The 25,045-nt window shown below is 37.2% G+C and overlaps 1 protein-coding gene across 1 annotated transcript in view; it reads left to right on the forward strand.

Moving 5' to 3' along the window:
* Positions 1-25,045, forward strand: part of PPP2R5A (protein phosphatase 2 regulatory subunit B'alpha) — a 91,823-nt gene that overhangs the window by 33,271 nt on the left and 33,507 nt on the right. The window contains exons 2-3 of the mRNA XM_004275271.4: positions 14,607-14,803; positions 17,486-17,587. Coding sequence (XP_004275319.1) covers positions 14,607-14,803; positions 17,486-17,587 — 299 coding nt within the window. The remainder of the gene's footprint in view (positions 1-14,606; positions 14,804-17,485; positions 17,588-25,045) is intronic.

The following is a 25,045-nucleotide window of genomic DNA, read 5'->3' on the forward strand; positions in this document are numbered from 1 at the left end:
TCTCCCTATTGCTACATCATGTCCTCAGAATTTCCTATGAAAGGATATGAGGGTGCTAAGTTTTCCAAGTATTTGCATGTCTGAAAATGCCCTTTTTGAACCCGTATACTTTATTGATACTTGGCTAGCTACAGAGTTCTAGATTGGCATAAGAATTCTAGTGGCAGGGCTTCCCTGGCGGCGCAGTGGTTGAGAGTCCGCCTGCCGATGCAGGGGACGCCGGTTCGTGCCCCGGTCTGGGTAGATCCCACATGCCACGGAGCGGCTGGGCCTGTGAGCCATGGCCGCTGAGCCTGCGTGCCCGGAACCTGTGCTCCACAACAGTGAGAGGCCCGTGTACCGCAAAAAAAAAAAAAAAGAATTCTAGTGGCAGAGCCCCATTATATTCTGGCATCACTCTTGCTGATAAGAAGTCTGATGGAGATCTGCCTCTGGTTCTTTTTTGAGTGACTTTTTAATTTGAAAGCTTTTAGTCTTTTTTCCTGGGCATCTGAAATTTTGGTGTTAACTAAATTATCCCTTTGTTTAGGTTTTTTTCCTCTGTTGATTTAGTTTTTTTTTCATGTTATAGGCTTTCCTCGAATATCTGGTGATCCTTTATAATCTGTTGATACGTATGAGTGAACAAAAAAAAAGTCACTTCAGAAGTTGGATGGGATTTGTTGACGGTCTAGTTTTGTTTAGAGTAATCGGGCAGGGAACTAGTTAAAAGCTAGAATGTATGAATATTTCTCTGGGACTATTCAGTTTCTTTAGGGAAGAACTTTCCAGGTTTTGGTTTTGTTTTTTTTGTTTCTTGGGTTTTCGTTTTGATTTTGTTTTTGCCTGGAGCATGAATGCTTCACTGTCTTTTGGAGTGGGGTAGTAAACTGCATAGCACATACAGATTTATGTCATCCCCCCTATTTTCAGTTCACGTCTTAATCCGTCTTCTATTTCATCTGGTGTTTCTAATCTGTAGTTCTGTAGGAAACTCACCTGTAATAACTTTTCTGTTTATTCTAGGATGTGAGTTCCTCTTTTTTGGTTTTGTCACTTACCACTTAATGTCCTTCGAATTTTCCAGAAATTTGATTGTCTTTTGCCTGGGGGACCATTCTTCTATTCTCTTTGATATTGTGGATTTATCCCTCTCCCTCCCTCCCTCCCCCCCCTTTCTCTCTTTCTCTCTCTCTTTTTTCTGGTCTAATCTTCTAGAGCAGGGGTCCCCAACCCTGGGCCTCAGACGAGTAATGGTCTGTGGAACTGGGCCACCCAGCAGGAGGTGAGCAGCAGGCGAGCAAAACTCCCCATCTCTCGCATTACTGCGTGAACCATCCTTACCTTACCCCCAAACCCCCCACACCCCCCGGTCCATGGAAGAATTGTTTACCGTGAAACCAGTTGCCAAAAAGGTTAGGGACTTCTGTTTTAGAGTAAAGGGAAGGAGATAAACAAATTTGCCATTTTTAAGTATATGCATTGTGATCTGTAAGTGGGTAAAGATTTAGAAGATAGCTATTAAAGGAACAGTTGACATTTCAAAGACAGTAGTTTTATATAACACTTGTTTTCCTTGCATTCTAGGTGATTTGAATCCCATTTTTATTACAGATATTCTTTGTGATCTTGGGCGTGCTATGTAGTGTGGGATCTTATTGTACTTTACATATTGTACAGCAGTGGTTTACAGGGTTTTTTTTTTTTTTGACTGAAAACTATAACAAGAAACACATTTTACTTTACAACTCAGTTCTCATATAATGTTTCATAAAATAACACTCTTACATGCAATATGCTGATATTTTATATTTATTTTAATTTCTGATTGTGACCCACTAAAGTTATCTTATTCTACCCACTAACGCATTGCAACCCACACTTTGAAAAACAGTTCTCTAGAGCACTGTTTTTTAAAGTGTGAGCCAGATACATCTTCAAGTTGAGTATTGAAAAAACTTAACAATTTAGAGATAAGTAGGAAAAATCTAGCTGGGCTTTTGTGAGTTTTAAAAGTTGTGTTAATAATTCTCCAAAGAGGAAATGCCTCACTTCTCTAGAATTATCTTGATTCTCTCTCTGCCTAAGGCCATGGATCTCAACAGTGGTAAGAATTCTTGAGTCCAATCAAGTTTCAGTCATAATAATAAAATAGAAGATAGTTAAGTTTTTAAAGAATTCATCTTGAGAGGGCAGACAGCAGAAGCAAGAAGAACTACAATCCTGCAGCCTGTGGAACAAAAACCACATTCACAGAAAGATGGACAAGATGAAAAGGCAGAGGGCTATGTACCAGATGAAGGAACAAGATAAAATCCCAGAAAAACAACTAAAGTGGAGATAGGTAACCTTCCAGAAAAAGAATTCAGAATAATGATAGTGAAAAAATGGAGGCAAAGATCGAGAAGCTGCAAGAAATGTTTAACAAAGACCTAGAAGAATTGAAGAACAAACACCTAGAAGAATTAAAAAACAAACAAACAGAGATGAACAATACAGTAAGTGAAATGAAAAATACACTAGAAGGAATCAGTAGCAGAATAACTGAGGCAGAAGAACGGATAAGTGACGTGGAAGACAGAATGGTGGAATTCACTGCTGTGGAACAGACTAAAGATAAAAGAATGAAAAGAAATGAAGACAGCCTACGAGACCTCTGGAACACCATTAAACAAAACAACATTCGCATTATAGGGGTCCCAGAGGGAGAAGAGAGAGAGAAAGGCCCTGAGAAAATATTTGAAGAGTTTATAGTTTAAAACTTCCCTAACATGGGAAAGGAAATAGCCACCCAAATCCAGGAAGTGCAGAGTCGCAGGCAGGACACGCTGGAGAAACACGCTGAGACACATAGTAATCAAATTGACAAAATTAAAGGCAAAGAAAAATCATTGAAAGCAACAAGGGAAAAAACGACAAATAACATACAAGGGAACTCCCATAAGGTTAACAGCTGATTTCTCAGCAGAAACTCTAAAAGCTAGGGCTTCCCTGGTGGCGCAGTGGTTGAGAGTCCACCTGCCGGTGTGGGGTGTGCGGGTTCATGCCCCGGTCTAGGAGGATCCCACATGCCGCAGAGCGGCTGGGCCCGTGAGCCGTAACCACTGAGCCTGTGCGTCCAGAGCCTGTGCTCCGCAGCGGGAGAGGCCACAGCAGTGAGAGACCTGCATACTGCAAAAAAAAAAAAAAAAAGAAAAGAAACTCTACAAGCCAGAAGGGAGTGGCATGATATATTTAAAGTGATGAATGGGAAGGGGTTTAAAGGGATGAAAGGGAACCTACAGCCAAGATTACTCTACGCAGCAAGGATCTCATTCAGAATCAACGGAAAATCAAAAGCTTTACAGAAAAGCAAAAGCTGGGAGAATTCAGCACCATCAAACGAGCTCTACAACAAATGCTAAAGGAACTTCTTTAAGTGGGAAACGCAAGAGAAGAAAAGAACCTACAAAAACAAACGCATAACAATTAAGAAAATGGTAGTAGTAACATACATATCAATAATTACCTTAAACACGAATGGATTAAATGCTCCAACCAAAAGACACAAGTTTGCTGAATGGATACAAAAACAAGACCCATCTATATGCTGTGTACAAGAGACCCACTTCAGACCTAGGGACACATGCAGACTGAAAGTGAGGGGATAGAAAAAGATATTCCATGCAAATGGAAATCAAAAGAAAGCTGGAGTAGCAATACTCATATCAGATAAAATAGACTTTAACATAAAGAATGTTACAAGAGACAAAGGAGGACACTACATAATGATCAAGGGATCAATCCAAGAAGAAGATATAACAATTATAAATCTATATGCACCCAACATAGGAGCACCTCAATACATAAGGCAACTGCTAACAGCTCTAAAAGAGGAAATCGACAGTAACACAATAATAGTGGGGGACTTTAACACCTCACTTACACCAATGGACAGATCATCCAAAATGAAAATTAATAAGAAAACACAAGCTTTAAATGACACAATAGACCAGATAGATTTAATTGATATTTATAGGACATTCCATCCAAAAACAGCAGATTACACTTTCTTCTCAAGTGCGCATGGAACATTCTCAAGGATAGATCACATCTTGGGTCACAAAACAAGCCTCAGTAAATTTAAGAAAACTGAAATCTTATCAAGCATTTTTTCTGACCACAACGCTATGAGATTAGAAATCAGTTACAGAGAAAAAAACATAAAAAACACAAACACATGGAGACTAAACAATACGTTACTAAATAACCAAGAGATCACTGAAGAAATCAAAGAGGAAATAAAAAAATACCTAGAGACAAACGGCAACGAAAACACGATGATCCAAAACCTATGGGATGCAGCAAAAAGCAGTTCTAAGAGGGAAGTTTATAGCAATACAAGCCTACCTCAAGAAATAAGAAAAATCTCAAATAAACAATCTAACCTTACACCTGAAGAACTAGAGAAAGAAGAACAGACAAAACCCAAAGTTAGTAGAAGGAAAGAAACCATAAAGATCAGAGCAGAAATAAATGAAATAGAAACAAAGAAAACAGTAGCAAAGATCAATAAAACTAAAAGCTGGTTCTTTGAGAAGATAAACAAAATTGATAAACCATTAGCCAGACTCATCAATAAAAAGAGGGAGAGGACTCAATAAAATTAGAAATGAAAAAGGAGAAGTTTCAGTAGACACCACAGAAATACAAAGCATCCTAAGAGACTACTACAAGCAACTCTATGCCAATAAAATGGACAACCTGGAAGAAATGGGCAAATTCTTAGAAAGGTATAACCTTCCAAGACTGAACCACGAAGAAATAGAAAATATGAACAGACCAGTCACAAGTAATGAAATTGAAACTGTGATTAAAAATCTTCCAACAAACAAAAGTCCAGGACCAGATGGCTTCACAGGTGAATTCTATCAAACATTTAGAGAAGAGCTAACACCCATCCTTCTCAAACTCTTCCAAAACATTGCAGAGGAAGGAACACTCCCAAACTCATTCTATGAGGACACCATCACTCTGATACCAAAACCAGACAAAGATACTACAAAAAAAGAAAATTACAGACCAGTATCACTGATGAATATGGATGTAAAAATCCTCAACAGAATACTAGCGAACAGACTCCAACAGCACATTAAAAGGATCATACATCATGGTCAAGTGGGATTTATCCCAGGGATGCAAGGATTCTTCAGTATACGCAAATCAATCAATGTGGTACACCATATTAACAAATTGAAGAATAAAAACCATATGATCATCTCAATAGATGCAGAAAAAGCTTTTGACAGAATTCAACACCCATTTATGATAAAAACTCTCCAGAAAGTGAGCATAGAGGGAACCTACCTCAACATAATAAAGGCCATATACGACAAACCCTCAGCAAACATCATTCTCAATGGTGAAAAACTGAAAGCATTTCCTCCAAGATCAAGAAAAAGACAAGGATGGCCACTCTCATCACTATTATTCAACAGAGTTTTGGAAGTCCTAGCCACGGCAATCAGAGAAGAGAAAGAAATAAAATGAATGCAAATTGGAAAACAAGAAGTAAAACTGTCACTGTTTGCAGATGACATGGTAGTGTACATAGAGAATCCTAAAGATGCCACCAGAAAACTACTAGAGCTAATCAATGAATTTGGTAAAGTTGCAGGATACAAAATTAATGCACAGAAATCTCTTGCATTCCTATACACTAATGATGGAAAATCTGAAAGAGAAATTAAGGAAACACTTCCATTTTACCACTGCAACAAAAAGAATAAAATACCTAAGAATAAACCTACCTAGGGAGACAAAAGACCTGTATGCAGAAAACTATAAGACACTGATAAAAGAAATTAAAGATGATACAAACAGATGGAGATATATACCATGTTCTTTGTTTGAAAGAATCAATATTGTGAAAATGACTATACTACCCAAAGCAATCTACAGATCAAATGCAATCCCTATCAAATTACCAATGGCATTTTTTACAGAACTAGAACAAAAACTCTTAAAATTTGTATGGAGACACAAAAGACCCCGAATAGCCAAAGCAGGCTTGAGGGGAAAAAACGGAGCTGGAGGAATCAATCTCCCTGACTTCAGACTATACTACAAAGCTACAGTAATCAAGAAAATATGGTACTGGCATAGAAACAGAAATGTAGATCAATGGAACAGGATAGAAAGCCCAGAGATAAACCCACGCACCTATGGTCAACTAATCTGTGACAAAGGAGGCAAGGATATACAATGGAGGAAAGACAGTCTCTTCAATAAGTGGTGCTGGGAAAACTGGACAGCTATATGTAAAAGAATGAAATTAGAACACTCCCTAACACCATACACAAAAATAAACTCAAAATGGATTAGAGATCTAAATGTAAGATCGCACACTATAAAACTCTTAGAGGAAAATATAGGAAGAACACTCTTTGACATAAATCACAGCAAGATCTCTTTTGATTCACCTGTTAGTGTAATGGAAATAAAAACAAAAATAAACATATAGGATCTAATGAAACTTAAAAGCTTTTGCACAGCAAAGGAAACTGCAAACAAGACCAAAAGAGAACCGTCAGAATAGGAGAAAATATTTGGAAATGAATCAACAAAGGATTAATCTCTAAAATATATAAACAGCTCATGCAGTTCAATATTAAAAAAACAAACAACACAATCCAAAAATGGGCAAAAGGCCTAAAATAGCCATTTCTCCAAAGAAGACATACCAATGGGCAAGGAGCACATGAAAAGCTGCTCAACATCACTAATTATTAGAGAAATGCAAGTGAAAACTACAATGAGGTATCACCTCACACCAGTTAGAATGGGCATCATCAGAAAATCTACAAACAGCAAATGCTGGACAGGGTGTGGACCAAAGAGAACCCTCTTGCACTGTTGGTGGGAATGTAAATTGATACAGCCCCTGTGGAGAACAGTATGGAGGTTGCTTAAAAAACTAAAAATAGAATTACCATATGACCCAGCAATCCCACTACTGGGCATATACCCACAGAAAACCATAATTCAAAAAGACACATGCACCCCAATGTTCATTGCAGCACTATTTACACTTGCCAGGTCATGGAAGCAACCTAAATGCCCATCAACAGACAAATGGATAATGAAGAAGTGGTATGTATATACAATGGAATATTACTCAGCCATAAAAAGGAATGAAATTGGGTCATTTTTAGAGATGTGGATGGATCTAGATACTGTCATAGAGAGTGAAATAAGTCAGAAAGAGAAAAACAAATACCGTATATTAACACATATATGTGGAATCTATAAAAATGGTACAGATGAACTGGTTTGCTGGGCAGAAATAGAGACACAGATGTAGAGAACAAACGTATGGACACCAAGGGGGGAAGTGGCGTGGGGTGGTGGTGGTGGGATGAACTGGGAGGTTGGGATTGACATGTATACACTAATATGTATAAAATGGATAACTAATAAGAACCTGCTGTATAAAAAAAAAAAAGAATTCATCTTCCAGACAGATTTTAACTATTATGTGTTTTGCAAACATATCTGTTCTTTAGATAATTCCTTGATTGTGTAGCTTTTCTTGCATCTTTAATACTTTACATGAAGAGCTTTTTATATTGGGGATTTAATAATATTTTTCAGAAGAGCACTTTTAGTAAATCCTTAGCTCTGATATTGTTAGTGAAGAGATGCATATAAATATGAATATAATATATTGGTGTTTCAGGTCTGTTACATTATATTCTTAAGTTGTGATTAAGTTTCTTTGAAGCAACATAAAGACTGAAGACATTTAAGATTGTTGAATATGCTATATTGTGATCATAAATGGTGGTCTGAATTGCTCCCAGATCAATACTTACGGGGAGGTCAAGGTATGCTAATAGGTTTATGTATAGGACTGGGTTTTTCTCTTTGCTTATTTATTTATTTATGTTTATTTTAATATTTATTTATTTGGTTGCTTGGGGTCTTAGTTGTGGCTTGCGGGGTCCTTAGTTACCGCACGTTGGCTCCTTAGTTGCGGCAGGCAGGCTTCTTAGTTGTTGTGGCATGCGAACTCTTAGTTGTGTCATGAATGTGGGACCTGGTTCCCTGATCAGGGATCGAACCAGGGCCCACTGCATTGGGAGTGCAGAGTCTTGTCCACTGCGCTACCAGGAAGTCCCTCTCTTTATTTAAATGGCTGTCACCAGGATCTTAAATGCTCATCTCTTATTTGGTCATGATTCATATACACATTTTGGAAGAAATTAATATTTATTTGAAATAGGTACAGTGTCATCTTTCCAAGAAGTCCAGATTTAAACTGCTCCAACAAAATTTTGGGGTCTCCTGTAATTAATTGCAGAGTGACTAGCAAATACTGTGTTGTACTTGGGGCATGTTGCAAAACAATTACATTGTCAGCATCCACCATTCCAGTTGCTATATGATGTAGCACTGTAAGGTATTATGAATTTTTCCTGTGAATTAGTATGTTTCCAGGGGTATTTTTATTTTTGAACCTCTAAGTGGAATTCTGATGGATAACATCAGTTAATATTGCAGGGAGAATCCCAGGTGAGGAAGTTCTCACTATAGGAATCAGAATGGATATTATTATCCACATGTGAGAATGGCAAATGGATAATCAACATAAGCCTAGTAAAAATAGCCAAGTAAAAACAGCATGTGACCTAACTGCCTAAAAGTAAGGCATTGCCATACTGAAACACCGCTGAGTATGACAGACTTCATTTGTAAGCATGCTTGTAATGGGGAAGCTGAAGTATAAAGTGGTCAGTGTAGATACTGTCAGTGCTTTTTACATTTAGTGAACAGAATTTTTTTTTTTTTTTGGCTGCGTTGGGTCTTCATTGCTGTGCACGGACTTTCTCTAGTTGTGGCAAGTGAGTGCCACTCTTCGTTGCAGTGTGCGAGCTTCTCTTGTTGCGGAGCACGGGCTCTAGGTGCACAGGCTTCAGTAGTTGCAGCACGCAGGCCCAGTAATTGCAGCACACGGGTTTTAGGGTGCGTGGGCTTCAGTAGTTGTGGTGCGTGGGCTCAGTAGTCGTGACTCACGGGCTCTAGAGTACAGGCTCAGTAGTTGTGGCGCACGGGCTTAGTTGCTCCACGGCATGTGGGATCTTCCCGGGCCAGGGATCAAACCCGTGTCCCCTGCTTTGGCAGGCGGATTCTTAACCACTCCACCACCAGGGAATTCCCTAGTGAACAGAATTATTACCCATTCTTTTCCTCACAAAGTATTTATTATTCATATTTATGAAATATAGCCAGAATGTAGTCTGATCTTTTTTCAGCTTACTGAAATATATTTTTTGCTTTTTGTCTCTTTTTCTTATAAGAAAATTCTGAAAATTGATGTTTCAGAAAGGTGCCTAAGAGTTGGGATTAGGGGCTTCCCTGGTGGCGCAGTGGTTGAGGGTTCGCCTGCCGATGCAGGGGACGCGGGTTTGTGCCCCCGTCCGGGAGGATCCCACGTGCCGCGGAGCGGCTGGGCCCGTGAGTCGTGGCCGCTGAGCCTGCGCGTCCAGAGCCTGTGTTCCGCAGCGGGAGAGGCCACAACAGTGAGCCCACGTACCGCAAAAAAAAAAAGAGTTGGGATTATATTAAACATCGACAAGTGTGAAATATTTTATAGTTTTTTAATGATGAAAACAATGATCTCATCTTTTCTTACTAGGGTAACCATTATAAAAATGTTTTCGATCTATATGAAAAGATTGCTTGTCTTGAACCTAGAAGTAGGCCAGCCAACAGTAGGCGACAGGAGCATTCTCTTCTCTCACTTAACCTTTTACAATCTGATCACCTCTTCCACCGCTGTTTTACCTTAGTTGCCAAGCAACTCAACACAAAGTGATTAAATATAGCAGTCAAATACCTTGTAATATCTATAGCTGTCCTGCTTTTAATTAATCCTGATTTTATTTTTAATTGTTCTCCTTATATTTAATCTTGTAAGTGCTCTCAAATTCTTTTGACTCCAGGTTATATAGAGAATAGATTGTGTGTATATGTGTGTGTGTGTGTGTGTGTGTGTGTGTGTGTGTGTGTATGGTAAAGAACCATACCTTTTACATTTGTTTATCGCCTGATAGCATTATTTTTTAATGTTTTGTATCTTGTCTTCCCAACCTGCTTCTAAGCTCTTGAAGGCAGGAAATCATCTCTAACTTTCAAAACTAACCTTAAAGGACTGCTTTGACAGTTAAATAAATAGACATAGGAAACAGAGTTGTATTTGGCATGAAGGAAGCGCTAATGTTCGCAGCATTATGTTTTATTATGTAGCGCAGTAGCCTGTTCAATAGAACATGTACTACCTACAGGAGGGGTTAGGTAGGAAAAGATTTTTCTATTCCCTAATACCTAAAAATAATTGTGGTTTGGACATTTCTATTTCAACTCAGAGCCAAAGGAGTTGAAATGTTAACTGCTTTCTAAATATATCTAATGTTTGGGAAAATCCAGATGTGACCTGTTCCATCCAAATATTAGGTAATGCTGGGATATAATTCTGGAGGAGAAAGCAACTTCAAAGAAATCTTTAGGCTAAGTAGCGGATTACTGAATGGAGAAGCTATGAAAAACATTAATTTCTTCCCAAGGAGACTCAAGAGTTAGGTGCCCAGAAAGAGAAACTTCCTAAAAAAAAGAAAGAAGAAAAAAGAAAAAGAAACTTCCTTTTTATATATAACATGTTCCTGAATCTACTGTTTGTCAGTCTTGAAAATCATTTTGTGTCTTTTAACATGTTAGCTGTAGGCTACTAGCCTGTGGTGAGAAAAATGCCTTCCATTTGTATCTACTTTGACATATATGCACTCACCTTCATGATCATTATTTCATTTAATCCATTTAAATCAACCATCAAGGTAGGGTATTGATAAAAATGGTCATTGTTATAAATTCTTAAGCATAGATATGATGTAATAATTCACTATTTATGCCAGCTTTGATATGCAGCCTCTTTTCCTTGTTCTATAGCCTATTTTAATTCAGTGCATAATCTTATTCTTCAAATTCAGAGTTTTTTCTACCATCAAATACACATTTGTTGGCTCCTTATATACCCTATGCTAGAAGTAAAAGAGATAAAAAGGAAAGCCTGCTCAGTGAATGATCCTTGCCCTTGAGGAACCTGAATTCTTTTGATGAGTGCTAAAAGAAATATTCATTAAATACAGGCCCAAAGTTAATGCATGCTCAAGTGTATGATTGAGATTGTATTATAGATGTCCAGAGAAGGGAGGGATCAGTTTATCCTGACCTACCTAAGGGAAATTTGGTGGAGAATGTGAGATTTCAGTTTATTCTTTTTTTATTTTTTTTTTTGCGGTATGTGGGCCTCTCACTGTTGTGGCCTCTCCCGTTGTGGAGCACAGGCTCTGGATGCGCAGGCTCAGCGGCCATAGCTCATGGGCCCAGCTGCTCCGCGGCATGTGGGATCTTCCCGGACCGGGGCACAAACCCGTGTCCCCTGCATCAGCAGGCGGACTCTCAACCACTGCGCCATCAGGGAAGCCCTCAGCTTATTCTTAAAGGGTGAGTAGGATTTGGAAACATAGGGGAGGAATCTGGTAAGGTATTTCAGGTAGGGAAGAGTCTGAACAAAGATATGGCCTTTGGAGAACAGAGAGAGGAGTGATTTCACATAGAGAAGGTGGTTTGGAGGCGGAAGGAGAGAATAGCGCTGGCTATCTAAGGTGATCTCTGATTGAACTGGGATATTGTATGAGTTTGTATTTTTTTAGCATAAGGAAAAAAAGGTTAAAAATATTTTAAGGGGCTTCCCTGGTGGCGCAGTGGTTGAGAGTCTGCCTGTCGATGCAGGGGACACGGGTTCGAGCCCCAGTCTGAGAGGATCCCACATGCCGCAGAGCAACTAGGCCCGTGAGCCACAACTACTGAGCCTGCGCATCTGGAGCCTGTGCTGTGCAACAAGAGAGGCCGTGATAGTGAGAGGCCCGCGCACCGCGATGAAGAGCGGCCCCCCCTTGCCGCAACTAGAGAAAGCCCTCGCACAGAAATGAAGACCCAACACAGCCAAAATAAATACATACATACATAAATAAGTAAAAAAAAATTTTTTTAACTCTCTTAAACTGAGTTACCTTCTAAAGGTATGGCACCTATTTCCCCAAACCATCATTATAATGGAATTTAACTATATATAAAGATATATGTTATAATAGACAGTATAAAGCTATACAATAAGGATGTAGATATATTTATAAATAGATAGAGTTATTACTGAGTAATGGAGAGAACTATGGGGATTTCTTGTACAGTGTGAGTTGAGAAGGATTCTTACAGCCCAAATTATTACCCACTTCTCTAATGTGTAATACATACCCAATCTAATAAGTTTAGCCTGATTAGGAAGCTTACAAAAAGGACAGGTGTCCATCTTCTAGTTTTTCAAGCCAAGTATTTGTATTAAGCAGACGTCTGTTTAGTAATTGAAATAAACTAAATACCAATCTTAAGTGGATACCTTTTTAACTTTAAGGGAGAAAACCCCAAGAGAATTGAAGAAAAAGGCCATTTAAGATACAGCTAACGTCTCAGGGAATGAGCAGATTCTACTTAGAATAACTGATGGTCGTTTTGGGATGAACTAGTATAGTGAATTATGACTGGTAAGATTATATGCAGTATGTATGCCGGATGGTGCTTCACTCTCACCCGCAGTAGAATGAGGTTTAATAAACTTCTGGGTAAAGATAACTGTTTAACAAATTACTTGGTATTGAAAGTAGTTGCAGATTTAATGGTCTTTTTTTTTAAAAGGATACATAAAAATGTTCCCACAAAAGAACAGTTCAAATAAAGGTGTCCTTGAATCAAAAACTTTATGGAAGTGATCATCAAAAATGTCATGTACTCTGTCAATATTACATGAACTCTGATGCCTGTCTTAGGATTGTAGACCTTGGCTTTCATGTAGCAGAGAGTCATTATTGATTTTGGAACATAGAGTGTTATGCAAATTCTTTGTAAGTGTGGCACTACCACAGAAGAAGTTTCTGCTGGCATAGCCATAAATGGGTTGCAGCAAATTCAAAATTTTTTTAGAATCTTTATATTTTTACTTCAAAAGTCATGTGAATTTTGTTGTTCTTTATAATATATCTATGTTTGTTTTTTTGTAAATATTATGTTTCAAGTTATTGAACAAAATTGACTAATCAAAAGGATATGCTGTATTTGTCTTTTTTGTGTGAGTGGGCTTAGGATATCTGACCTGCTATATTTTAGCAGTACCTTATCTAGCTCAGCTTTTTAAGGACAGCACTTGAATATAGCTGCAAAGTAATTTCACTTGGCTTCCTGCCCCAGAGGAATTAAAAAGCATGGGCATCCTTGGTTAGGTTATCATCTTTATGAAGATTTCAACCTCTATCTTTATATAAAGCAGGCATTGGTTTTGAATGAAGGAATACTGTTGTATACTATGAGCTCAGTATCAGTATCGGAATACATGATTTTTAAAAATTTAATCTCAGTAGTTCAAGAAACAAATAATTGACCTGAATAACTGAAGGTCCTTGTTTATAGATTTGAAATTCAGAAGTGAAATTTCATTACTTTTTGAATGTTGCAAACAAAAGGATTTAATACATTTGTTAGAATCAAATGATTATAATGTGCCCATATTTTTGTACTCAGTAGAAGATAAAACAATAAACATTTACTGAATGCATGTTGTGTGGAAGGTACTGTGCTAGATAATGAGAGGGCGGAGGGAGGGGGAGAGAGAGAGAAAGAAAGGGAGAACACTTGTTTCCTGTCTTTGGGGGCCTCGTAATCTAAGAGTATAATACATGTAAAATATAACTGCCATATCGCACAGTAAATACTACAATAGAGATAGCACCTAAGATACATTTGGGTCAATGTGGATTAACCAACCAATTTAGCTTCAGTGCCATAGAGAAAGCTTCTGAGAGTGGAATATGCTTATGCTGAAACTTAATAAATGGGGAGAGTTCTCAGGGTGGAAATGTGGGAAAAGGGCATTCCAGGCAGAGGAAACAGTGTAAAATCTTCAGGAAATTGCAGAGAGCATGGTTTAACTAAAGTGAAGGTGCATGCTAGATAGTGTTGAGAGATGACTCTTGGCCGTAGGCAGCTTCATTTTGTATACAATCCTAAGGAGTTTGAACGTCATTCTGTAATTTTTGGAGGATCATTGAAAAGTATTGAGTATGATCAGAATGATTCTCATTTTAGCAAGATTTTAGCTTTTGAAGTAGCTTAGAGGATAAATCAGGAATCGCAGGTTATGGCCCCAGGCAAGAGAAGCAGTTAGGGTGTCATTGCTGTAGTCTAAATGATGAATGTGAGGGCCGTTAAAGTGGCAGAGGGAATGACAAGAAAAGGATAGATTCCAGATAAGTTAAAGAAACGGAATCAATAACATTTAATGATTGATTGTGGGTAGTGAGAGAGGAGGAAGATAGAAATTCATGTCTGGCGTGAATAATGGGATTAGATGGGTAAATTTCTCACTAGATTTTTGAGAGAAGTTTTACTTTACGTACGTGAATAGCTTCTACAAAATTGGCAAACATGAAGGTAGCTTCTGAGTAGGTCATTTCTAAGTTTCTCTTTATTTTTATTTACAGATGCCACTTCAAATGAACAACAAGAGCTTTTCTGTCAGAAGCTGCAGCAGTGTTGCATACTCTTTGATTTCATGGACTCTGTTTCAGACTTGAAGAGCAAAGAAGTTAAAAGAGCAACATTGAATGAACTGGTTGAGTATGTTTCAACTAATCGTGGTGTAATTGTTGAATCAGCGTATTCTGATATAGTAAAAATGGTAAGCCTCTAGACTTAAGTTCCTCAGATTTATATAAATTCAAGTAAGATCTGAGGTGTAATTATGATTTAATGAGACTGATTTTTAATAAATATACAATAATTAATGTGCTCAAAAGAATGTTTTTTTTAAATAGTCCATTTGAAAGATTATCCATCCATTCCAATGATGGTGTCATTGCTTTATAATAGTTTGGGAATTCAATAGCCACAATGGCTGGTGGCTACCACATTGGATAGTGCATATCTAGAGCTTAGGAGAAAGTTATAAGCTCAAGATAATACAGATTGATAGATAATTAACATGCAGCTGAATAGCTGTGGAGAAAGAACATCTAAAGGGGGAAGAAAAGACCAATGAAAAACTATGGGGCTCTCAGCAGTGGATAAGGGAGTCAGGTCTAAAATAAATCTTATTTAGGACATTTTGATATCATATATGTAGATTCTATAACACTGAATTTTAATCAAAACGTGGGACCTTTAGGAAGTTAAATGATGTAAACAAAAGTTTGAAATATCTGCTGTGAAAAGTATTGAAGTAAGGTTGTTTAGGATACTGTTTATTAATTATTTAACCATATTCTCCATCAAACTGTAGAAATTTGTTTCAGACTTGTGGTTTTTGTATTTTGGTGCATAACAAAATACAAAAAATTCATTTGAAATAATTAGAGTCACTGAGTACACAATTTAAGCTTAAATGTTGGTTATAGAAGGTTATAGCAAGTATAATCTAAGCTATAAACTATACAATTTGGTTGCCTTAATTTCTTTCCCTGTGCCTGATATATGTTCTGGGGGAAGAGCAAAATGTGCAGGAAAGTTAAATTTGACCCTAATATACTAGCTGAGTTTTCTTTCATCATATTGTACTAGAAGACCAGTTAAAAGGACTTAGGACATTTTGATTCGTTTTTTTCTTTTTAAAAAACAAAATAAAAGCCTTAAGATTTTTTTAAAGATTAGCTCTAGAGAGAACATTAATCAAAATGAAATTAGCTTCCTCAATTCCACAGATAATTAAAAGAGACAGTTTGAGAATATAAGTATTGATTATTGATAGACTTTGTATTTTGTTCTTTGTTTTGTGTTGGTCATTAAAAAATGTTCAGGGGGAAAATGCAATATTTCCACTTTATTGATTTCAAATGGTTTGTATTCAGGAATTTTGAAAATACTAGGGAAGATATTTTTATCTCTCTAAAGTTGTTGCCTCAGATATTGAAAGTACTCAAATATTTGAGTCAAGTTATTTTGTAATTTTCTATTTACTAATAAATTCTGAGATTTAATTTCTTTCCCCAAGTAAAAAGATGTGTTTGTTTTGTCCTTTTTTTTTTTTTTTTTTAACTTCTGGGTACTTAATTTCTAGATAAGAAGCCAACTCACCCGCTTAGTTCTTTAAAGCTCTTCTGTGTATTTGCTGTATACAGTTAATTTTATTGGTGGCTACAAGGTTTAACTTTTACTACCAACAATAATAAGTATGATTTCAAAGGCAAATTATGCCCTCCTATGGGATATATTTCCTTTTCAAGTTCTATCTGTGACTTTCTGCCACTCTGTGAAATTGATATTTATCAAACTATTTATTGGCTCTGCCTTCATATACTGGCTTTGAGTTCTAGCAAATCAAATTCTGGATTATAACTTTCTAAGTCTTACGGTTATAATAATTGACTGTTAGCAGTTATTTGGATTACCATAGATGCTACTTCATAAGAATGGTTGGGAATTTGCTTGCACCACCAAACAACGCTTGTCTCATCCTCTGTTCCCCAAATAATTTATCTTAAATGACCAACCCCTCAAAATTAGGGCCATACATGTTTACTAAACCATTTGGTCTGTCAGTCTGTTCATCATTCTTCAACGAATTTTGAGTTGGGCTCACAATCCATCCTTTGCTAGAGAAAAAGGATATGTAGAAAAAGGATATGTACTTTGGTACTAAGACAGACAATGTGAAAGATGAAGTTATAACCTAAAATGAAGACTCTGAAATGAAGAGTCTCAAAGCATATCCTTATTTCAGAGAGATTAATATTTTTTTAAAAAAAATGCTCAGAGTTAATGAAATACAGTAAATTAAGTCATCATGGGGTATTATAACTATGTCTGTAATGGCAGTGAATAACTATGTCTGTAATGACAGTGAAAGTATTCTACCCCCATCCTCCTCTTTAGCGTGATGTGTATGTGTAAGAGATACTTTACCAAACTCTTGGGTTATAAGGTAAGTAAATGGCTGGGTTAGAATATGGGGGGAGTTGTGGAAAGATGAAAATAATCAAGTTAGGGATAGGGAGAGTTAGGAACTTTATGCTCCGCCCCCCCCCCCCCCCCAGTTCCCTCACATCCTCTTTTTTTTTTTTTTTTTAAAAGCAAAACTTGGAAAGAAAAACTTGTGATTTAAGGAAGAGGAGTCTAGAGGTAATCTGTATGAAGTTTGATATCTATAGAAGTCAGAATTATGGGACAGAGAAAAGAGAGAAACAAATGGCTGCCTTCATATCTTGAAGAGATTTATAGGTTTTGAACTAAGCTTACAGCCACAACTTAACCTTTTTCTTAAATAAAGTTATCTTAAAAATATTTCATTTTGCATTTTTTAATTCCATTAAGCAACAAAAACATATGTTTATTTAGAACATGAATCTAAATTTATTTTTCTTTACAGATCAGTGCTAACATCTTCCGAACTCTTCCTCCAAGTGATAATCCAGATTTTGATCCAGAAGAGGATGAGCCCACACTTGAGGCCTCTTGGCCTCACATACAAGTATGGAACATAACTTTGTATTGACAATTTTTACATTTATGATATTCTGCTGAAATCACAGAACTCTGTTTTAGACCTGAGTGTCTATTTAAAGTACTTGACTTTTTTTTTTTTTTTTTTTTTGCGGTATGTGGGCCTCTCACTGTTTTGGCCTCTCCCGTTGTGGAGCACAGGCTCCGGACGCGCAGGCTCAGCAACCATGGCTCACGGGCCTAGCCGCTCTGCGGCATGTGGGATCTTCCTGGACCGGGGCACGAACCCGCGTCCCCTGCATTGGCAGGCGGACTCTCAACCACTGCGCCACCAGGGAAGCCCTAAAGTACTTGACTTTTAATTTGTTTTCTTAACATTTTCTTTTCTCAAAATATTGCTTTTCACTTTTTTTATTGTGGTAAAATACACTTAACATTTACCATTTAAACCATTTTAAAGTGTATTCTGTAGCATTAAGTGCATTTTTAATGCTATGCAACCATCACTACTATCTAGTTCCATAACCTTTTCATCACCCCAAATGGAAACCCCCTTGTCATTAACAGTCACTTTCCATTCTCCCACCCCCACAGTCCCTGGCAGCTTTTCATCCACATTCTGTCTCTATGGATTTGGTTGTCCTGGATATTTAATATAAATGGAGTCATATAATATGTGGCCTTTTGTGTTTGGGTTCTTTCACTTAACATTTTCAGGGTTTATCAATATTGTAATGTGTATCAATATGTCATTCCTTTTAATGGCTGAATAATATTCCATTGTATGGACATACCACATTTTGTTTATCCATTAATCAGTAGATGGACATTTGGATGGTTTCTACCTTTTGGGTGTTGTGATTAGAGCTGTTAAGAATGTTACACATTCATGTACAAGTTTTTGTTTAACATCTGTTTCCCATAGATTTTGATATGTTGTGTTTTTGTTTTCATTCATTTCAAACTATTTTCTGATTTCCTCTGTGATTTATTTGGCCCATTAGTTATTTAGGAATGTGTTTAATTTCTACATATTTGTGACTCCCAGATTTCTTTCTGTTACTGATTTATAATTTTATTCCATTGTGGTTGTAGAATATACTTTGAAGTTTTCAATCCTTTTAAATTTATTGAGGCTTCTTTTTATGGTCTAGCATATGGTTTATCATGGAGAATGTTTCATGTGTACTTGAGAAGACCACGTATACTGTTGTTGTTGGGTGGAGTGTTGTGTTGAAATCTCTTAGATCTACTTGGTTGTTTAAGTCTTCTGTTTCTTTGTTGATGTTCTGTCTAGTTCTGTCCATTATTGAAAGTGAGATATTGAAGTCTCCAACTATTGTTGTTGAATTGTCTATTCTCTCTTCAGTTCTGTCAGTTTTTGCTTCAGGAATTTTTGGGGCCCTATTGTTAGCTGCATATGTGTATAATTGTTTTATCTTCCTCTTGGATATGTCCCTTATCATTATAACTCTAATAACAGTTTTTGTGTTAAAGTTCATTTTTTCTGATATTTACTGTCTAACTGCCACTGTCTAACTCTCTTTTGGTTACTGTTTGCGTGATATGTCTTTTCCATACATTTACTTCTTATCTGTTTGTTTCTTTGAATCTAAATTGTGTTTTTTGGGAATTCCCTTGTGGTCCAGTGGTTAGGACTCTCCACTTTCACTGCTGAGGGCCTGGGTTCATTCCCTGGTCAGGGAACTAAGATCCTGCAAGCTGCACAGCATGGCAAATAAATAAATAGTGTTTCTTGTAAGCAGCATGTAGTTGGAACCCGTTTTTTGTTTGTTTTTTTCTTTTAATCAATTTTGACTGTCTCTGCCTTTTGAGCAGTATTTAATCCATTTACATTTAATGTAATTACTGATAAGGTAGAATTTATGTCTTCCATTTTGCTGTTTTGTGTCTTATATCTTTTTTGTTCCTCTATTCCTCCATTATTACCTTTTGTATTAAATAGGTATTTTCTAGTGTATCATTTTAATTCGCTTGTTTCTTTAACTATATTTTTTTGAGTTACTGTCTTAGTAGTTACCCTAGGGATTACAATTAGCATCTTAAAACGATCTAGTTTGGTTGAATACTAACTTAATTTTAGTAGTATACAAAATTTTGGTCCAGTATACATCCATTCCCTCCCCCTTCCTTTGTGGTATTACTGTCATACAAATTAGATCTTTATGCAGACATAAAATAGCATCTTATTACACTTCACTTTATTGCACTTTGCAGATATTGCATTTTTTACAAATTGAAGGTTTGTGGCAATCCTGTGTTGAACAAGACTATCAGAACCATTTTCCAACAGCATTTGCTTACTTCATGTCTCAGTGTCACATTTTGATAATTCTTGGAATACTTCAGACTTTTACATTGTTATATTTTTTTATGGTGATCAGTGATCTTTGATGTTATTATTGCAAAAAGATTACAACTTCCTGAAGACTCAGATGATGGTTAGCATTTTTTAGCAATAAAGTATTTTTAAATTAAGGTATGTACACTTTTTTTAAACATAATGCTATTGCATACTTAAGAGACTATAGTGTACACATAACTTTTATATGCATTGGGAAACCAAAAAAAATAATGTGACTTGCTTTAGTGCAATATTCGCTTTATTATGGTGGTCTGGAACCAAACCTGCAATATCTCCAAGGTATGCTTATACATTGTACACCCATCAACACAGTTTTGTAATTATTGCTTTATGTGATTGTCTTGTAAAGCAGGAGAACAAAAGAGTTATAAATAAAAGTACATTTATACTGTCTTTTATATTTACCTATGTAGTTACCTTTACCTCTTTATTTCTTCCAGTGGATTCAAGTTATATATGGTGTCCTTTCATTTAAGCCTGAAGGATTCCTTTTAGTATTTCCTGTAAGGCACAATAGTATTTCCTATTTGTCAGTTGATCTGGGAATCTCTTAATTTTCCCTTCATTTTTGAAGGAGAGTTTTGCTGGATATAGAATTCTTGGCTAACTGCCTTTTTCCTTCAACACTTTGAAGGTGTCATCCTATTGGTGCTCTGGTGTCCATGGTTTTCTTTTGACAAGTCAGTTATTAATCATATTTAGGATCTGATGTATGTGATAAGTTATTTATTACTTGCTGCTTTGAAAATTTTCTTTGTCTTTAACTTTCTGTCTGTTTGATTATGATGTCTCTAGATATGCATCTCTTTGACTATTCTAGTTGGACTTCAGTGAGCTCCACTTAATAGTTCATTGTATAAATTAATACTTTTCATCAAATTTGGGTTGTTTTTAGCTATTTCTTCAGCTATTTTTGTTCATCTTTCTCCTCTCCCTCTGAGACTCCCATTATGTATATCTTCATATGATTGATGGTATCCCATAGGTCTCTGAAGCTCTGTTCATTTTGTGTTCAATCTTTCTTTCTACACCTCAAACTAGATAATCTCTATTGACCTTTCTTCTGCCAGCTCAAATTGTTTTTCATTGTTTTTTGTGAGACAGCAAATTTACTGAAGTCCTCACTCTGCCATTGCAAAAGTCCATCTCTGTAGCACATTTTTTTAGTTGAGACTGAGGGAGGGATAGTCTTCTTGCCCTAATGCCGCTGTGTGACAACTCACTCCTCATAATTATTGGAAAATTGGTAATAAAAATTTATTATATAGATTGGTTCAAGATGGTGGAGTGGAAGGACGTGGTCTCACTCCCTCTTGCAAGAGCACTGGAATCAAAACTAACTGCTGAACAGTCATCGACAGGAAGACACTGGAACTCACCAAAAAAGATACCCCACATCCAAAGACAAAGGAGAAGCCACAATGAGACGGTAGGAGGGGCACAATCACAATAAAATCAAATCCCATAACTGCTGGGTGGGTGACTCACAAACTGGAGAACACTTATACCACAGAAGTCCACCCACTGGAGTGAAGGTTCTGAGCCCCACGTCAGGCTTCCCAACCTGGGGGTCCAGCAACGGGAGGAGGAATTCCTAGAGAATCAGACTTTGAAGCCTAGCAAGATTTGATTGCAGGACTTCGACAAGACTAGGGGAAACAGAGACTCCACTCTTGGAGGGCACACACAAAGTAGTGTGTGCATTGGGACCCAGGGGAAGGAGCAGTGACCCCATAGGAGACTGAACCAGACCTACCTGCTAGTGTTGGAGGGTCTCCTGCAGAGGCCGGGGGTGGCTGTGTCTCACCGTGAGGACAAGGACACTGGTAGCAGAAGTTCTCGGAAGTACTCGTTGGCGTGAGCCCTCCCAGTGTCCACCATTAACCCCACCAGAGAGGTAGGCTGGTAGGCTCCAGTGTTGGGTCTCCTCAGACCAAACAACCAACAAGGAGGGAACTCAGCCCTACCCATCAGCAGACAAGCAGATTAAAGTTTTACTGAGCTCTGCCCACCAGAGCAACAGCCAGCTCTACCCACCACCAGTCCCTCCCTTCAGGAAACTTGCACAAGCCTCTTAGATAGCCTCATCCACCAGAGGGCAGACAGCAGAAGCAAGAAGAACTACAATCCTGCAGGCTGTGGAACAAAAATCACATTCACAGAAAGACAGACAAGATGAAAAGGCAGAGAGCTATGTACCAGATGAAGGAAGAAGATAAAATACCATAAAAACAACTAAATGAAGTGGAGATAGGCAACCTTCCAGAAAAGGAATTCAGAATAATGATAGTGAAGATGATCCAGGACCTCAGAAAAAGAATGGAGGCAAAGATCGAGAAGCTGCAAGAAATGTTTAACAAAGACCTAGAAGAATTGAAGAACAAACACCTAGAAGAATTAAAAAACAAACAAACAGAGATGAACAATACAGTAAGTGAAATGAAAAATACACTAGAAGGAATCAATAGCAGAATAACTGAGGCAGAAGAACGGATAAGTGACGTGGAAGACAGAATGGTGGAATTCACTGCTGTGGAACAGACGAAAGATAAAAGAATGAAAAGAAATGAAGACAGCCTACGAGACCTCTGGGACAACATTAAACACAACAGCATTCGCATTATAGGGGTCCCAGAAGGAGAAGAGAGAAAGGACCCGAGAAAATATTTGAAGAGATTATAGTCTAAAACTCTCTAACATGGGAAAGGAAATAGCCACCCAAGTCCAGGAAGCACAGAGAGTCCCAGGCAGGACAAACCCAAGGAGAAATGCGCTGAGACACATAGTAATCAAATTGACAAAAATTAAAGGCAAAGAAATATCATTGAAAGCAGCAAGGGAAAAAATGACAAATAACATACAAGGCACCTCCCATAAGGTTAACAGCTGGTTTTTCAGAAGAAACTCTACAAGCCAGAAGGCAGTGGCTTTATATATTTAAAGTGATGAAAGGGAAGGGATTTAAAGGGATGAAAGGGAACCTACAACCAAGATTACTCTACACAGCAAGGATCTCATTCAGATTCAACAGAGAAATCAAAAACTTTACAGAAAGCTGGGAGAATTCAGCACCATCAAATGAGCTCTACAACAAATGCGAAAAGAACTTCTTTAAGTGGGAAACACAAGAGAAGAAAAGGACCTACAAAAACAAACCCAAAACAAGAAAATGGTAGTAGTAACATACATATCGATAATTACCTTAAACGTGAATGGATTAAGTGCTCCAACCAAAAGACACAGGCTCGCTGAATGCATACAAAAACAAGACCCCATCTATATGCTGTCTACAACGACCCACTTCAGACCTAGGGACACATACAGACTGAAAGTGAGAGGATGAAAAAACATATTCCATGCAAATGGAAATCAAAAGAAAGCTGGAGTAGCAATACTCATATCAGATAAAATAGACCTTAAAATAAAGAATGTTATAAGAGATGAGGAAGGACACTACATAATGATCAAGGGATCAATCCAAGAAGACAATATAACAATTATAAATATATATGCACCCAACATAGGAACACCTTAATACACAAGGCAACTGCTAACAGCTCTAAAAGAGGAAATCGACAGTAACACAATAATAGTGGGGGACGTTAACCCCTCACTTACACCAATGGACAGATCATCCAAAATGAACATTAATAAGGAAACACAAGCTTTAAATGACACAATAGACCAGATAGATTTAATTGATATTTATAGGACATTCCATCCAAAAACAGCAGATTACACTTTCTTCTCAAGTGTGCACGGAACATTCTCAAGGATAGATCACATCCTGGGTCACAAATCAAGCCTCAGTAAATTTAAGAAAATTGAAATCATATCAAGCATTTTTTCTGACCACAACGCTATGAGATTAGAAATCAATTACAGAGAAAAAAACGTAAAAAACACAAACACATGGAGACTAAACAATAAGTTACTAAATAACCAAGAGATCACTGAAGAAATCAAAGAGGAAATCAAAAAGTACCTAGAGACAAATGACAACGAAAACACGATGATCCAAAACCTATGGGATGCAGCAAAAGCAGTTCTAAGAGGGAAGTTTATAGCATTACAAGACTACCTCAGGAAACAAAAAGCTCAAATAAACAATCTAACCTTACACCTAAAGGAACTAGAGAAAGAAGAACAGACAAAACCCAAAGTTAGTAGAAGGAAAGAAATCATAAAGATCAGAGCAGAAATAAATGAAATAGAAACAAAGAAAACAGTAGCAAAGATCAATAAAACTAAAAGCTGGTTCTTTGAGAAGATAAACAAAATTGATAAACCATTAGCCAGACTCATCAATAAAAAGAGGGAGAGGACTCAATAAAATTAGAAATGAAAAGGGAGAAGTTTCAATAGACACCACAGAAATACAAAGCATCCTAAGAGACTACTACAGGCAACTCTATGCCAATAAAATGGACAACCTGGAAGAAATGGGCAAATTCTTAGAAAGGTATAACCTTCCAAGACTGAACCACGAAGAAATAGAAAATATGAACAGACCAGTCACAAGTAATGAAATTGAAACTGTGATTAAAAATCTTCCAACAAACAAAAGTCCAGGACCAGATGGCTTCACAGGTGAATTCTATCAAACATTTAGAGAAGAGCTAACACCCATCCTTCTCAAACTCTTCCAAAACATTGCAGAGGAAGGAACACTCCCAAACTCATTCTATGAGGACACCATCACCCTGATACCAAAACCAGACAAAGATACTACAAAAAAAAGAAAATTACAGACCAGTATCACTGATGAATATGGATGTAAAAATCCTCAACAAAATACTAGCAAACAGAATCCAACAACACATTAAAAGACTCATACACCGTGATCAAGTGGGATTTATCCCAGAGATGCAAGGATTCTTCAACATACGCAAATCAATCAGTGTGGTACACCATATTAACAAATTGAAGAATAAAAACAATATGATCATCTCAATAGATGCAGAAAAAGCTTTTGACAAAATTCAACACCTATTTATGATAAAAACTCTCCAGAAAGTGGGCATAGAGGGAACCTACCTCAACATAATAAAGGCCATATACAACAAACCCACAGCAAACATCATTCTCAATGGTGAAAAA

The sequence above is a fragment of the Orcinus orca genome, chromosome 1 (genome assembly GCF_937001465.1).
Source record: "Orcinus orca chromosome 1, mOrcOrc1.1, whole genome shotgun sequence".
NCBI lineage: Eukaryota > Metazoa > Chordata > Mammalia > Artiodactyla > Delphinidae > Orcinus > Orcinus orca.